Source organism: Cibotium barometz, chromosome 34 (assembly GCF_041138505.1).
Source record: "Cibotium barometz isolate CiBa-2024 chromosome 34, ASM4113850v1, whole genome shotgun sequence".
Classification (NCBI taxonomy): Eukaryota; Viridiplantae; Streptophyta; class Polypodiopsida; order Cyatheales; family Cibotiaceae; genus Cibotium; species Cibotium barometz.
The window spans coordinates 39,824,568-39,841,925 of NC_141079.1; the positions used below are offsets into that span (position 1 = coordinate 39,824,568).

General features: G+C 38.7%; 1 protein-coding gene across 1 annotated transcript; it reads right to left on the reverse strand.

The window, feature by feature from the left end:
* Window positions 1–15,907: 15,907 nt before the first annotated feature.
* LOC147619012 (uncharacterized) lies at window positions 15,908–17,068 on the reverse strand. Its single transcript, XM_086774518.1, has 3 exons — window positions 16,922–17,068; window positions 16,168–16,722; window positions 15,908–16,047 (listed from the first exon to the last, which is right to left on the reverse strand). Exons 1-3 carry the CDS (start codon window positions 17,018–17,020, stop codon window positions 15,955–15,957), a joined length of 747 nt encoding a protein of 248 aa, XP_086630644.1. The 5' UTR covers window positions 17,021–17,068; the 3' UTR covers window positions 15,908–15,954.
* Window positions 17,069–17,358: the final 290 nt, after the last annotated feature.

Genomic DNA, 17,358 nt, shown 5'->3' on the forward strand with positions numbered 1-17,358 from the left:
CATGCTTCACATACTTTATGCATACCATGAGCATACCATTAACCTTAAACTTTGGGAAACCTGCAACTATATTTTGGGCTTGCACATAGACTTCAACTCTCATTGTAATTCACATGACCAATGCGCTTGTGCCATACTTTATGCATACCATGAACATACCATCAACCTTAAACTTTGGCAAACCTGCAACTATATTTTGGGCCTGCATAGACTTCAATTCTCACTGTATATTCACATGACCAATGCGCTTGTGCCATATGTCAATATCTACAATGACATCTATTCCATGTGTAAACATGGTTGCCTTTATCTCAGGCATGTTCACATCCAAAGTAAACATCCTTCCATTTCTGTTACCCTTTGGCAACTAAGCGACACTGACTTTTGAATTCTTCCACAAAACATCCTTGAGGATATTCATTTTGCCATTTTTGTTACCCTTTACAACCAAGTGATATTGATTTTTTAAGTCTTCCACAAAACATCCTTAAGGATTAAACCTCACTTTGCAGACCTTGCTTAACCATTTGTCCAATAGAAACCAGGTTCTTTGTAATATTTGGAACATGAAGAACATCTGCGAAGTACTTCGTTTTTCCATCTTACATAGACAATGACACACTACAAACATGTGCAATGGGATATGCAGTATCATCACCTGTTTCTACATAACTTGGTTTTTTCAATTTCTGCATGTCTCTAAACCATAAAGCATGATTGGTCATGTGGTTAGAGGTGCCAAAATCTACACACCATATACCTTGTGATCTTGAAACATCCCTTGGAGCTGAGCATGTGCTGCATATCACAAACAGCTGCTCACTTCTGTCATCACCACCCTATTTACTAGATGATGCATAGTTACCTTGCTGCAACTTTCCATTTTTAATGTCATTTTGCTTTTTATAGAAGTCCTTTGCCATGTGTCCTGGTTTGACATAGTAATAGCACTCTATGCTATTTGCACACTGATTTCTTTGCCAACAACCAACTCAGCCTCTTTGGCTTCCCTGCCTCTAGACTGACCTCTTCCACCTCTATATGATTGCTGTTGCGAATCATTCGACTATTGTTGTCGAGAATTCTGATTTCTTTTGCTGGCCACCACTTTGGTCTTGGTCTCCACAACCTCTACCTCTACCTCTACCTGAACGTAGAAGGCATGGCTCCAATGTGTTCTTGCTTTATGAAGAAGAGTACTCACCTAGTGACTTTTCTTCTATTATTAGCATAGACTCCATGTTCTTGCTTTATGAAGAAGAGTACTCACCTAGTGACTTTTCTTCTATTATTAGCATAGACTCCATGTTCCAAAAGTTTGAAACATTCTCTTTGACTGCAATGGAGGTCTTGAATGTCTTGTACTCTTTGCCAAGCCCATTCAAATAGACACTCACCAAATCATCATCTTCCACCAATACATCGATGGACCCAAGGGACTCAAGAATAATGCCCTTGATCTTTAAAGCATACTCATTTGATAGACATGCTTTTCTTTTCTACAATATGCAGCTCTTGCTTTAGCTACAATTTCATTGCCTTTATATTGGCCTGGAACATCTCCACCAGATTCTACAACACAACTACTGGAGTGTTGGCATCATGTATGTGTCCTATCATCATATTTGTGACACTTGGTTGAAAGCCAATACATGACTTTGCTTGAACTCTGATTCCAATCCTTGAATACCTTTATATCTACTTGAGTGGCATTCTCTTCAGACAATCTTGGAGGCTCCTCATTATCTCCTTCAACATTGTCCCAAAAACCTTTACCCACCATTAGGAAATTGGTCATTCTAAACTTCCAAGCATGGAAGTTGTTCTTGTCCAGCTTCTCACTAACAATCTGATTGAGTCCACCAAACATGATTTCTTGCAACAATTATAAACCTACAAACAGACAATTTTTGTATGCAACCTGTAACACAACAGTTTCTTCTATATGACTACTACTGGCAGTGGTACTTCAGCACAATTTGTAGGTAACCAGATCTAACTGGAGTATATGTACATACACCCAATGTCAACAATACATGTGCACCTGGCATAAAATTGTAAAAAACATGAGGTTTCATGAATAAGAGAGCTTTAAACCTTGACAATGCAAGACCTACAAAACATAAGATGGAGAAAAAGTGATTAGTTGCATAAGCCTAAATCCTATGCCTGTTGCATAAACCCTAAATCCTAAGCCTATGCATAAGGCTTATGCGTAAGCCTATTGCATAAGGGCTTATCCATAAACCTATGCATAAGGCTTATGCCTAAGCCTATTGTATAAGGGCTTATGCATAGGCCTATGCATAAGGCGAATCCATAAGGGCTTATACATAAGCCTATTGCATAAGCCTAAACCCTAAGCTTAATGCATAAATCCTAAACCATAAGGACTTATCCATAAGCCTATGCATAAGCCTATGTGTGCATAAAGGCTATGCATAAGCCTAAACCATAAGCCTATGCATAAGGCTTGTGCATAAGCCTATTGCATAAGGGCTTATGGATAAGCCTATGTGCATAAGCGCTAATGCATAAAGGCTTATCCATAAGCCTATTGCATAAGTATAATGCATAAGTGCTAATGCATAAAGGCTTATCCATAAGCCTATTGCATAAGGGCTAATGCATAAGGGCTTATCCATAAGCCTATTGCATAAGGGCTTATGTATAAGCCTATGTACATAAAGGCCATGCATAAGGGCTAATGCATAAGCCTTGCTGCATAAGCCCTAAACCATAAGGGCTTATGCATAAGGCTAATGTAGAAGTGCTAATGCATAAGGGCTTATCCATAAGGCTAATGTAGAAGTGCTAATGCATAAGGCTTATGCATAAGCCTATGTGCATAAAGGCTATGTAGTATAAGGGCTTATGCATAAGCCTAAACTCTAAGCCCTTATGCAAAAACCCTAAACCATAAGGGCTTATGCAAGAAGCCTATGCATAAGGACTAATGCAACAAGAAGCCTATGCATAAGGGTTTATCCATAAGCTTATGCATAAGCCTATTGCTACATAAGGGCTTATGCGCATAAGCCTATATGCATAAAGGCTGTGCATAAGGGATTATGGATAAGCCTAAATCCTAATCCTATTTCATAAACCCTAAACCATAAGGGCTTATGCAAGAAGCCCATGCAGGCTCAATTCATGCTCTATGCATAAGCTTTATGCAAGCTTCCAAGAAGCCTATGCAGAGAGCTTGCATGAAGCCTATGCAAGCTCTATGCATGAGCTTCTTGCATAAAATCTATACAAGGAAACAACCATATACAACATGCTTTATCTACCCATCTCCCCATCTCGGGGCCTCTTGTATACAAGTAAAAAAAGGAAAGAAAATAATAAAAGCAGCAAGGGTTTACAGTGTATACCTAGAAGTGAAGAGATTGTGTAAAGATAGGAAAACCTGAAAATACACACAACACAAGAAAAGAAACAAGAAAATCACACCATTAATAGAGATTGGGAAGACTACCTTAAATCTCAGCAAATCAAAAGCTGCAAAACAAACATACAATTAGAGAAGTTTCATATTAGAGACACACACACAAAAATGAACTCAAACAAGTAGTGGATGTGAGAAGGAAGAGAAGAGAACCTTCAATTTTTTGAAGAGGGAAAAAATGATATGGTTTTTGAAAATGCTAATAGTGAGGCACCGCGGTTCTGTTAAAAATCTAGAGCATTGAAATAGGTGTCGAAATAACTATCGTATAATAAGCGTCAAAATGCATGTCAATAGATATTTTTGTCGGTTATTTTGATGGTTATTTTGACATTTATTTTGACACGTATTCCGATGGCTATTTTGATGGCCACTTAAGTTCATTTTTTTATTCCTTTTCACATTCAAATTTTGAATTTTTTGATGGCCCAACACCTTTCCATAAAAACAAGAATATACCGACTAGGCCATGTATGAAGTATAAGAGAAGCTCCACCTCTCCCTGATTTGGACCCAAATTCACATGCGTATTCAACATGTGACATGGAGCCCGTGAGTGATATGAACCTTTCAAATTTTGTCAATTTAGAGGAGAAAACGCTGTGCCCATGCAGTCATTGCAAGTACCAAGTCTCCCGATGACATTGAAGAATTTGCAACACGATCATTCCAAAAAATGGGGTGTATTTCCAATAGAGCACTTGCAACATCTACTTAATGGTCTCAATGTTTGCCTCGACAACAATGAACTGGTGGATATCCAATGTGAGCGGAGAAAAAGAGCAAGAAAAGAGGTAGCCTTGATGGGATTGGAACACAAGCAAGCTTTTACAGACTCAGATTAAGTTCTAGAAAATGACATGGCCAACATGAGAGATGCCTTGCACGACACAAGCCACGGAGTAGACAATCATGAAGTAGAAGACATCAGACGATGTGTAGAGAAATAGCTACCTAGGCTTACCCATCTACCACTTTACCATGGAGAAATAGCTACCTAGGCTTCACGAGAGGAGAAATAGCTACCTAGGCTTACCCATCTACCACTTTACCATGGAGCACATGTTTTAGTTCTCTGCACTTGCCTCTCTATATTGAACTTGCTATCAATATATGGGTGGTCTGATACGAGCGTTTCAAAACTTATGGGGTATATACCCCTTTTCCTCTCTAGGTTTCACATGTTTGCATGACTGTCTTGTATTTCTCTTTTACTATTCATTCTGTTATATGTAATAGGTTATTAAAGGATCAAAGTCTACCAAAAGATAATGAGATGCCTTAGGATTGTGCATGAGAAAAATAAATGTTGCACTCCATAGGGATGGCCTATAACACACACCATGCTTGTCTGGATAATTGTATTCTCTTTCGGCATGAGTACGCCACTCTTCATGAGTGTCAATAGTGTGGTTCATCGAGATATAGGCCAGATGTCCAACGTCAAAGGGTTCGTGTTAAAGTCTTAGGACACTTCCCCATCATTCCACGTATTCAGACAATGTTCAAATGAAAATCCATTGCATCTTTAATGACTTGGCATCAAAATACCAGATCTGCATGTGCCCAGGCTGATTCTTTAGCATGGAGGCATATTGAAGAGAAGTGGGTTGACTTTGGGGAAGATCCTTGTCATATTTTTCTCGGACTAGCAATGGATGGAGTGAATCCATTTGGCTTACAAAGTTCATCATGGAGTACATGGCCCGTTTACCTAGTGAATTATAACCTGTCACCATGGTTAGCAAAATAAAGAAGAGGCATCTTTTACTTTCCTTGATAGTTCCAGGGAATTACAAGGTTAAGGATTGGGACGTCTACTTGGCTCCATTAGTTGATGAACTACACATGTTATGGGATGGTATCCAAGTTCATGATGCATCTAAGCAGTTTGGAGCAAGGGCTCCAACAGTGCGAGGAATACTTATGTGGACCATGGATGATTGCTCGGGCTGCAACAATGTGAGGAATACTTATGTGGACCATGCATGATTAGCCGAGCTATGGAGAGTGCTTTGGTAAGTTGATTATTCTAATATTTCATAATTTTAGCATTTTTTAAAATTATTTGTATATCTCATCACAATGATTAGCATGTTTGGTAGGGCTTTCAATATTCATTTATAATGCATGCCCTATATGTGGGCCTAGATTAGAGGCCTGATACCCAAAAACTTTGAAGAAGGTTGTCTACGAGGAGGATACGGAGGCTACACCTATTGATGAAGATGCGGATGGAGAGGTATTTCTGGAAAATAGATGTATTCGGAGCCATGGATCTACCTGAGGATGAGAGAGTCAATGATGAGCTATAACATCTTATTTTAATTTTATTTGCCAAGAAATACATGGTTTTTGTTAATGTTATCTTTTTTTTGCACTTAATTTTTGTAAAAAATCCAAAATAAAAAATAAAAAAATTTACTTTCCAACTTTCATTTCGACGCGGTTTTCGAATGTTATTTTGACGCCTCTTTGCAATGATTATTTTGATGATCATTTCGACGATGTAGAGGTATTATCATCATGGTCCTCATGGTTGTCATATTGATTATTAGTTGCATTTTCCATTGATTATCCACCATGCATTTCTTCTTCAACATCTTGATTTTGAAATATATGTTTAGATTGAGGAGCAACTTGTATTACATACCACCAATTAGGATCTCTTTGGTCTGGATAAAACATAACCTAAAAGAAAGAACCACAAAATGTTTATAAGAAATATATACAATGCCTTCCTTCTATCTATAGATTCATCAAAATTGAAAATCAAGTGTAAACATGTTCACAATGTTGTGGTAGAATGTACGTATCTCTTGAATCTTTCCATAATTTAGTTGAGTCAATTGTAAAAAATCCGCTTAGATGCTTCCTCTATATACCACTTTGAACCACTTAATATTAAAGATGAACACTTTAAAAGCTCTAAATCCAATCTCTAAGATATCTTGAATTGTTCCACAATATTCAGGTTTCTCTATCATAATATTATTATCTCTTTCTTAATAGCTCGCCTTTCTTGGTCAAAACTTGCTATTACAACAAATTCATATGTGATTCTCTTGGAGTCCACGCGTTGAGTGCAAAAATGTCGACCTTCTGACCACATTGAATTATGCACTTTATACTGCAACCCAATAAAAAATCTTTAATATAGCTTATATGTAAGAAATTTAGTATTCAACATTCTATATCTGAGAAAAACATCTTTACTTACATGGTAGCCGCATCCCCTTGCATACACTACAAGAGGTGGAGCCATTATCCACGCTTTTTTTGATGCTTTAGAACTAAGCTTAAAATCCCCTAAACGTCAAAATACCCGTCGAAAAAAGCGTTAAAATAGAAACGTCAAAATAAGCACCGAAATAAGCGTCAAAAAAAGTAATTTTACCACACATTTTTCGACGGTGTTTTTGACGACTATCTCGACTGATATTTTGACTACTATTTTGACTGTTATTTCCACCACTCTTTTGACTGATATTTCGACACTTATTTTGACTATCATTTCGATGCTATTTTTGACGGATGCATGAAACTCTCGACGCTGTTTTTGAGACAGATGCAGGAAACTTTCGACACTATTTTCGACGGATGCAAGAAACTTTCGACGCGTGTAGTTATTAATTTTTTTTGGCATAATGGTGCATCCAGCTCTGCAGACTTGTAGCTAGATGCACCATTATGCCAAATTTATAGAGTACTAAAGGCAACTGTACTCTGATGTGAAGAACGAAACGAATCTATTGAAAAAGTTAGAGAGAGTGTCATAACGTTTTTGACATTACAAAGTAGGTACACAATTCACACAAGTGCAAACAATGGCCAAATTATATTGCAAGATTTGAAATTTACATATCAAGCTCTGATGAGATAAGCCAAAATTGAAATTTACATATCAAGCTCTAACGAGATAAGCCAAATTTTACATATAATCTATACAAGCTCAAACAAAGATGTGAGCTAACCAAAATGTGTATGTACAAGGGGAAAGACATGGGCAATGCCACTCTATGCGGAGCCCTTACTCAGGATCAGGCATTGGTCCCTATAAAAACCATACAAGATGCTTCTTTTTGGTATACTAAATCAATGATCTAACATACAAGGCAAAGCAAGTATACAAATCATAAGGTTAAGGCTTGTCGCACTTACCATATCTACAATGTGCCCCCAATTGAGGTTGGCACCTTCTCGCTCTAAAAGAAAGTATGTGTTACGGCGAGCAATGTCCTCCTCTTCTCTCGTTGCTGGCCGACCAACCATTTGATTCTAAAAGTACCAAAACAACAAGATAAGTGTTGATTCTTACAAAGTAGACATAACATCAAATGAGACATACAAGATAAATGTTGATACTTACAAAGTAGACATGGAATGCGTCCCAACCCCGCTGCTTCCAAGGTGAGAGCTTCCTACGCTCTCCATTCAGTCATCCTCTTGTTGCTTGTAGCGTTGAGGATTTCGAGCATACTTTTGCCTCTCCTCATTCCAATTCTCGGTGCTCATGTACCAAGGCTTCTTACCCCCTGCCTTCACTCTCCTAGTCACATCTCCCCCGCCAATGTTTCATGACGTCCATCATGTGGTCCTTTATCCACCTTATGGGGACGACATCACTACCGCCGGCCGGCTTGTACTCATCCTTGATTTGATTTATGACTCTATCTTTCTTGTCTTTATCCAACTTTGGCCATAAATTCATAAAGTCATTTGCAAAGACAATGTGGCAAAGCTCACAGATGCGGCTCTTCATCTCTTGCCTGACATTATCTAAAACCACATTGCCATTGACAATTGTGTAAAATTTTTCTCCACCGGCGGATGTGGGCTGTGTGTCGAAATGTCGCATGATCTCGCGAGCGTGGAGTGCTTCTGGCGCTAGATAGGGAAGGATGCTCACGTGGGGGCATAGACCAATCCGTGCCCCCACTTGGACAACAACCGCCTCCACCTCCACTACTTGAGTGTTGTGCTCTTTTGCGAGTGGACGAGTGACCTGAGGGAGGGGTTCTAGTAGCGGCTCTTTGTGGGGTTTCTATAGATGAACTAGGGTTAGCGGTGGTGGTGCCTGATGGTGCGCGGCCGAAGTGCCTGCCCCTCTCCCAAAATATTGTTGTGCCATCGCTCTTTTCTTGGGCATGGTTTGTATTAAAAAACCCATGAACTGGTCAGTCGACATGGCATATGGAGAGAAGGATGGAGAGTAAGCCGGTGTCTCATCAGGAGTGCGAGACATGTTTCTACACACACATAACAAAGCCCACATGGACACTTTAATAAGAGCATACACATGAATTATCCCTCAACATTCATTATATATAAAGCTATGCATGAGGCTTATGCATAAAGCTATGCATGAGGCTTATGCATAAAGCACTATGCATAAGGCCTTATGCATAAAGCTTATGCAGGAGGCCTTATGCATAAAGCTATGCATGAGGCTTATGCATAAAGCATTATGCATAATGCTTATGCGTAAATCTATAAAACAAATCCCCACCCACCAAGGGTGTAATAATAATAGAGGAAAGAGAGGAAAGATAGAAAAGCACTTACCTTTTTTTCGTGATGTTGAAAGAGAGGATTAGAGGACCTACAAAACCAACAAAAGGGTGAGAAAAGGATTAGTAATGCATACATACAAAAGCTTATGCATGAGGCCTTATACATAAAGCTTATGCATGAGGCTTTTGCATAAAGCACTATGCAAGCCATGCTATCCTAAACTAAACCATATCCCAGCACTATGCATTAAGCATGCATGCATAGATTAAGATCTATGCATGAATTAAGCTCTATGAATAGAGCTTAATGCATGCATAGATAGAGCTGAATGCATGCATATAGATCTATGCATAGAGCTTAATCTATGCATATATCTCTATGCATTATGAATGCATGCATAGAGCTTAATCTATGCATTAAGCTTTATGAATAGAGCTTAATGTATAGATTAAGCTCTATGATTGGAGCTCTACGCATGTGCATTAAGCTCTATGCATAGAGGACCTACAAAACAAAAACCATCATAGGAGCAAAGGAGAGCAAGGCACAACGAGATGATTTACAAGAGGTTCAACGCATGCACCACTTATGGGCCCAAAATAGAGCAGATGGAAAGGTGAAGCTACCAAAAGCACCTTGGGTCATGACAAAGGATGAGCAACGGCGTAAAAAGAAGTGCATTACTAGTGAGTTTCATACCCCTACAGGATGCATGCATTGCTTGAAGGGAGCATTTACAAAGGACGATGAGCTTAGTGGCTTGAAGAGTCATGATTGGCACAAATTATTGCAATTCATGCTTCCTATAGCCATCAAGGATTGCCTCAATGATGACATTAGAGCAACAATTTATAAAATTGGTGTAGTGGTACGTTGGATATCAAGGAAAGAGATTAGTAGAGACACATTGGAAGCAATACGATTAAACTCCATCGAGGTTGTTACACTGGCTGAGAAATACTTTCCAACAAGTATTTTAACCATTCAATTGTGTTGAAATATACAAGTGAATAGGGTGTGTGTGGAAACAAGCCCTTAGCAAGAGGCTGTAAAAGAGAATCTATAAATGTGAGAGAAGCTGTGAAAAGGTGAGAAGTATCTACTGGGAGAGAATAAAGGGTAGCATGAGGAGATTTAGGAGGTGTGGATATATTCTGGGGGAGAGGTGGAGAGAATCAAGCAGAAATCAGTGGAATTGGATGCTTGGATGTAAACCCTATAAATTGAGGCATTGGACTAATGAGAATTTGCTGGTTTTTGATTATCCATGCCTAAATTAAGCTATCAATTAATTTCTCACTAATCATGTCTTCATTATCATCTAATCTCTTTATTAAATGATATTGATTCTAGCATTTTATCCACCATAGCTCATCACATTAATGTAATTTTAACATGGTATCAAAGTCTAACCTAGAATCCATCAATTTATGAGCCCATTATCTTGCTAATCACCTGGCTAATTAGGATTAGTAGATAATTAATATTTTTACCTCTTTTTCAATAAACCCTCTGTACCCCCAGTTGGTGGAGGAGCTCTATCTCCCATCATACATCAAATTACTCAAGCCACTTTAGGCAAACATAGCTAACACACTTGTGCTCCAGTCCATCCAAACAGAAGGTCAAAGTGCTGCACACAGCTGGAGAAATTTGCTAATTTGCAGGTGCTATTTTTATGAGGAGAAATTGAAATCTCTGCTTCAGTAGATGCAATGGTTCTAATTCCTCTTGGCCCTAGGGGTTTTCAAGGGTGCTCTACAAGCTGGTGAAGACAGAATTTGATTTGATCAAGCCTACAGTGAGATCCAAGCTCTACAGAGGTGACCTTGGTAAAATAGAGATTAAGCATTCAATGTTTGGTCAAATCTTGTATTTCTTGGCTTAATCCTCTACTAGAATAATTGCTATTGATGGACTTGAAAGGATTTGAGCTCATTTGAACTCTAAGGCCTCAAATCTGGGCTCCCCGCATACTCTGTTTTCTGTACACAAAACAGAGGATTAATTTGCTAATTAGTGATTAATCAGTATGCTAATCACTATTTTTTGGTGCAATTGAGGATTCAAATTAACCATTAGGTATGCGATACAGATCCCTATAACTTTAGATTGCAATTCGGAGATGGTTTGATACTCCAACCATTCCGTACAAATTGGTTACCCTTGATTCAATGTAGTTTTTGGTGATTTTATGCTGATAAATCTGTTGTGTAATCATCTTCTAAACACCAGATTGAGTTGCAAAAGGGTAGAAACTGTCCTTAAATCTTGAAATTGGATCAAGAGATAAGATAACCTTCACATTATCTTCATGAGTACGGCACAAGAAATAGCCAAATTTAATGGGGAGCAGTTTTACACATGGCAGACAAAAACCATGTATCTGCTCATGAGGAAAAATCTGTGGGAGCTAGTTGACAGAAGAGATGAATGCCTAGAGGTGAGAGGGAAAAATGAGTGGAAGATCAGGAATGAAAAAGCATTGGGACTTATCGCACTCAGTTTAAATGATGAAATCATTTATCACATCACAGGGATACAATGGGTAAAAGATGCATGGGATGAACTCAATAAATTATTTGGCACACAAGCTAAAAATTCAAAGATAAATCTATTAATGCAATTCTATAAATTGGATATGAAAGAAAGTGAACCTTTAATCACACACTTAAACAAATATAAAAGCATTAAGCAACAACTGGCAGCTATTGGCAAAAAGGTAGAAAATGATGAGGCACTAGCAATGCTTCTGAAGAGTGTGGACAAAGGTGAATATGAAAACATTGTAGCAACACTAAAGAATGTACCTGAATTGAAGCTGCACGAGATAGAAGGAGCTTTATTAGAGTAAGAGACCAGAGGCAAAGAGAAGGAATGGCTTGACTCAACAGCAGGAGAAGAAAAAGCATTCTTCACCCCAGGAGGATTCTCTCGAGGACGAGGACGAGGAAGAGGCAGAGTAAGAGGAAGGACCTTCACTTGCTACAAATGTGGAAAGCCAGGATACATGGCAAGAGACTGCTACAACAAACCCAGTGGGGAGAAGGAATGACATCGGCAAACTTCATGGAGGCTCCTAAGGAAGTGGAGTCAGATCATCTTCTCTGAGAGAGAGAGAGAGAGAGAGAGAGAGAGAGAGAGAGAGAGAGAAAACCCACAACCCAATGTAACATGCCCCGACAGAGTAAAACCACCTCTGAAGCGCCCACTGATGATGTAGGCCATGTGGTAGATGTATGTGTGAGCACTTTAATCAAGGTCACGAGCACTCGTAGTAGCCTTGGACACAAAGAGAGAGAGTGTCAAGTAAGAGGGAAACTTGGTATAGGTTCCAGGTATGCTAGGAGTATTCACTTGAGGGGAGGTGGTAATTATCGTCTATTTCTTGCCACTCCAACTGATGGTAGTACTTCTAAAAAAAAAATGCCGCTAATAGATCTCTTGTTTATGACACTACCAGCCTAATGAGCATCTATGTACCCATGTAGCAGTATCTTTGTGCCAACCCCATAGAAAATTCCATAATCAAATATGGATTTTATGTATGTAAGAAGCCATCTAGCTACATACACTAAGCATGGCTTCCTCGGGGCCTGCATAAACTGATTCACAAGTCCAACAACATAGCTCAAGTCTGGCCTATTAATGGTCATATAGATCAAGATACCACTATGCGCCTGTACATAGTGGGGTCCTCCAAAAGCTCACCTATGATTGTAAAACGATATGTGTTTTCCTCCAATGGCAGTGAAATAGGCTTATAGCCTATTATACCATAATTGGACAACATGTCTACAACATACTGTATCTGTGTAACAATAAAATGCCATGAGGTGATCTCACCACATATATGCCCAACAAATACTACATGTCACCCAAATCTTTCATCTCAAACTTGAGCTTCAAAAGCCTCTTGACATCATATATATCAACACACTATCACTAGTGATAATCAAGTCATACACATAAATGTGACTAACAACATGATCCCTCTATATGTTTTTTTGACATACTTGAAAATATGCATTGTATATCTAAAATCTGATGGTAACAAGATATTCCCCGATCTTTTTTGGCTATGCTCTAAGTACCTGATTCAAGTTATACAAGGCTTTGCATAACCTACACACATAAAATCTACATGTGTATCACTCTCATAAACCTGTGGGCTATATCATGTACACTACTTCTTATAGAACCATTATTCTTAGTGATTCACGCTTAATCTTTGCTCATCATCACATACCCTAATCTTGATTAGTGACCCATTTTATCACTTTTTCACCATTTTTGGCTAGTTAGGTAATCTCCTTCTCTCTACCCCCTTCCATTGGAGTCTTTATTTCTCCTTAAAGACTCAACCATTGAGAAAAGCACCAATTGGAGCCTCTCCCTAGCTCATAAGCGCACCCACCAGCCATCCCAATCGACACGATTCGCACGCGCAGTAGTCGACAATAGGCGATTTGCAAAACGTAGCTATTTTGGGAAAAAAATGCAATGGTAGCTTAGTGCTTTCGAATTGGAGCGATTCCTAGCATACCTAAGGGTTTTCGAGGATGGCGAACACGCATGTATGATCAATTTTTGAAAAAATGATGCTAACTATCAGATATGGCATTGGGTGTATCAGAGAAGCTAGTTTATCAAAGGTGAGATTAATGCATGATTATAAGTGCTAATCTCATGTTTATAAGATCTGGAATAATTCAAATCATAAATATTAAATACATAGATTGTCAATGACTCTTGTGCAAATTATTGTGAATACATATATTTCATTATGAGTTGTAATATTTTTCATGGAATAATTTAAGTTTAATTCATAATTTTGGGACACTTCTTACTATGAATATAGACATTCTTGCTAAATATAAGTGGAATTCATAATCTGGAGACACTCCTCATTATAAAATATAGACATTCTTGCTGCCATAGTTTAATTCCTTGCTTCGATTTAGTGGAATTCATAATCTTGCACTCATTATAAATATAGACATTCTTGCTGCCATAGTTTAATTCCTTGCTTCGATTTAGCTCCATTACTAAGCCTTAGCACTATCTCCCATGGGGTCTTAAAGATCCTTGTATAGGTGGCATCAATGGATAGCATTGATCAAACTCGCAATGCCTTTTTTTGGCCATCAGATAAAGTAAACTAGGGCGAGTAAAGTAAAGTACAAAAAACTGGGATAGTTTACTTCCTAGTTTAGGAAACGGGCATAATTTACTTCCTAGTTTACTCAGCACTTCCTAGTTTATTTCGTAGTTTACATCATGGGATGAGGATGAATTTGGGTTTGGGACTTAGAAAAGTTTGGAGCAAGATATTATGTGCAAAAGAGGATTCGGACTCTAGACCTTGGGTTACATTTGGAAACATCTTACCACTACACTATACCTTCAAACAACAAAACCATGTGGTTTCAAACCATTATATTCTATGTTTTCACCCCTAGTTTACTTTATTCGACAGCCAAAAAAAGCGTCGCCCCGACTTTGATGAATGCCATCCATTGATAGACTCTTGGGAGATATTGTTGAGGATTAGTAAGGTTATAAAAAAAAAAGTTATTTAGCATTATGACCCAGAAGCACAGTACATCCATTTCACGGTCAAAGGCGTATGCATGCTGATTGTTCATGCTAGATTACACGTAGTGGTCGATCAAGGAAAGAGTTCTCCGATTGTTATGTCTTTTTGGCTCCGTGAGGATGAATACGCCCGTTTGGATTGAAAGAAACACTACATATTCTATATTTCTATAGAATTATTTTTGTGCGTCAATTTTGTAAAAAAAACGTGCACATCTGTGCACACAGATTAGGATATGTGTATTAATTGCTGAAGAAATCATTCAGTCTTTACAACGATTAAATGCTTACCTTGGATACATTTTGTGATATATGCAGTACTGCATGTTTTTAGAGAGAAATCACGTCAAGGAAAAACACCGTGGGAGACTAGCAGGTGCCGTTGTTAATGTGAGAGCTCTATAAAACTATTACAAACATAAGGAGCCATGAACTGTGATCAATTCTCAATATGCAGAAGTGGACCAAGGCTAACAAGATTAATAGGAAATTTTGAATGACTGTTAGTGGCAAAGATTAATTCCAGAAGTATTCAAGTTCTTAACCCCTATAAATTAGAAAGAGGAGGTTTTCAACCTTGCGGTGGCGATTAAGGTCTAGCAGGGATGCGAGTGAGAGTGAGATAGCTTCTCAGAGGTTGTAGAAGTCCTTTGCAAGAAAGGCGAACTTGATAAGCCCTCGCCGATGGTAGAATTGACTCCCCACAAGAATGTGATTGAAATTGAGGTTCCGGCAGCTCTTCCCAATAGTGATGTTGGTTCTTTTGTTTATTTTAAAAGGACTTCACGCTTTTGCATATATATATATATATATATATATATTATCTTCATATATTATGGATATTGAATCTGATTTTGAGGCTTCAACAAGTCTGGATGAATTGTTCCTTTTATCATCTTTAGATTACAATGTACTGTATCTGCAGTAATTCTTGCTTTCGTGAGTTGGAGCCTCACAGTTACGCCGCGTGTCTCTGTATTACACCTGGACATATAAAAAGGAAAATGAGACTCCTCAGGACCTTAAATTGGCCTTTTGAGAACTCATATCCACAACAGATTGGGGCCTGCAATGCGTTCTTTTGTTGTATGCCATGTGGTAGTTTGGAGCAAAAGGAGATTTATATTGAGAAGACACATAGGTGTGTAGAAGGCATACTTACACATAATGTTTGCGATTGGGACCAGTAAGGCAGGGGGAGACTCATAAAAACAGTAAACGACTGTTGCAAAAGCATGCACCTATATATATATATCCTGCAAGGTCAAGTAGGAGGGAAGCCGGCGACATCCATAACACCAATCCATTACGTTGAGATATTAAGCTTCTGACTCATGAGGGGAGACTATATATAAGTAGTCGGTGCATAGCACCGTAATCTAGTTGAGAGGTCAGTAGTTTTTATTATGTCCCAAAGCGCATTTTAGGCTGCAGATGATGTGACTCTCAGTGATGTTCGTAGCAGAATCATGGCTTGGTAGGACCTGCGTACACATACATAACGTATTTGATTATCAGAATATTCAAAGGAAAGAGGAAGTGCCAGCTATTAAGAGGACCAAAATCGCTATTGCTTTATAAATGATTCGTACAATACATATCACCTTGGCTACGATTATGCAAAGTAGCTCCGAAGCTGTTGTGCAGTAATTGAGATGTACGACATGTAGGCGAAGCTGGTCGATTGCTGTCATGACATTGATGAGGAACCGTGATGTCGGAATGGGGCAAGATATCTGTATCATAATCCCATCCGAAATCTGATGGGTTGGAACAATGACCTTAATTATGTTCTTATCATACCAGCTTAATTGGCCTGCTACTTTGCTGCCACTTTTGACATGATTAGGGCTCGGTAAATCCTGCAGATGCGTGGATAATGTGCAGGCAAGAGGAATAGTAATGCTTTTGGGGTCACTAGCATGGATAATTATATTGTTTGTATTATTGCAGTGAACTTGACTAGTCATTCCATAGCTAGTGATTTCTGAAGCTTCATCGACTGGACAATCGATCATAATGGGCTGTAGCTGCAGCATACTTGTCGAACTATGTCTACGAGTCTGATCAGCAGCATGTAGTCGTTGCAGCTGTTTGAGTTTCTCTTGCATCTCCAGCACAAACTCGATCGCATCATTCACTACTTCCGTTCTTTCACGCTTCAATGAGTACACAAAACAATGATCCACTGATTACCATCAGTAAGAAAAAAATCAAATTGATTATCATGACAGGTTCAATGCGCACACCACAGCTACTTGTTTACGCATACACAGAAATTGTATGGAGACAGCAAAAGCCTGATTACTGCTCGAATAAACCCATCTTGATTAAATGCCTGATAATTACTCTACTTACTTTAATCGATCTGCATGGCAACAGGGACTCGAGTGTTGCGAATTTGTTAGTCATGTCCTCTCGCCGAATCCTTTCTCTCATGATGTGCTTGTCCACCATCACGTGGCCTCGTTTCCTCTTTGATATTAATGAGGCCTTAGAGTTACCCTCAACATCAATAATAGTGTACTGCGTTGATATCCCATGGTTAATTATCAGTATCATCATCATCGTAACCATCATAAATCAACAAGAGACAATCTAACGCTGCAGTTTTTATGAAGATATTCTACCATGGCCTTCAAGTACGTCGACGATATTGCCTCTAGAGATATTTGTCACTTCCCGTCCATGCACAATAGATTTCTACTCATATTAGAAACCAAATTAGTACTGTAGTGTAGCTAATATAATAGTGCGATTGTGCAATTGTTTCACGACTGCATTGTGGAACTGCA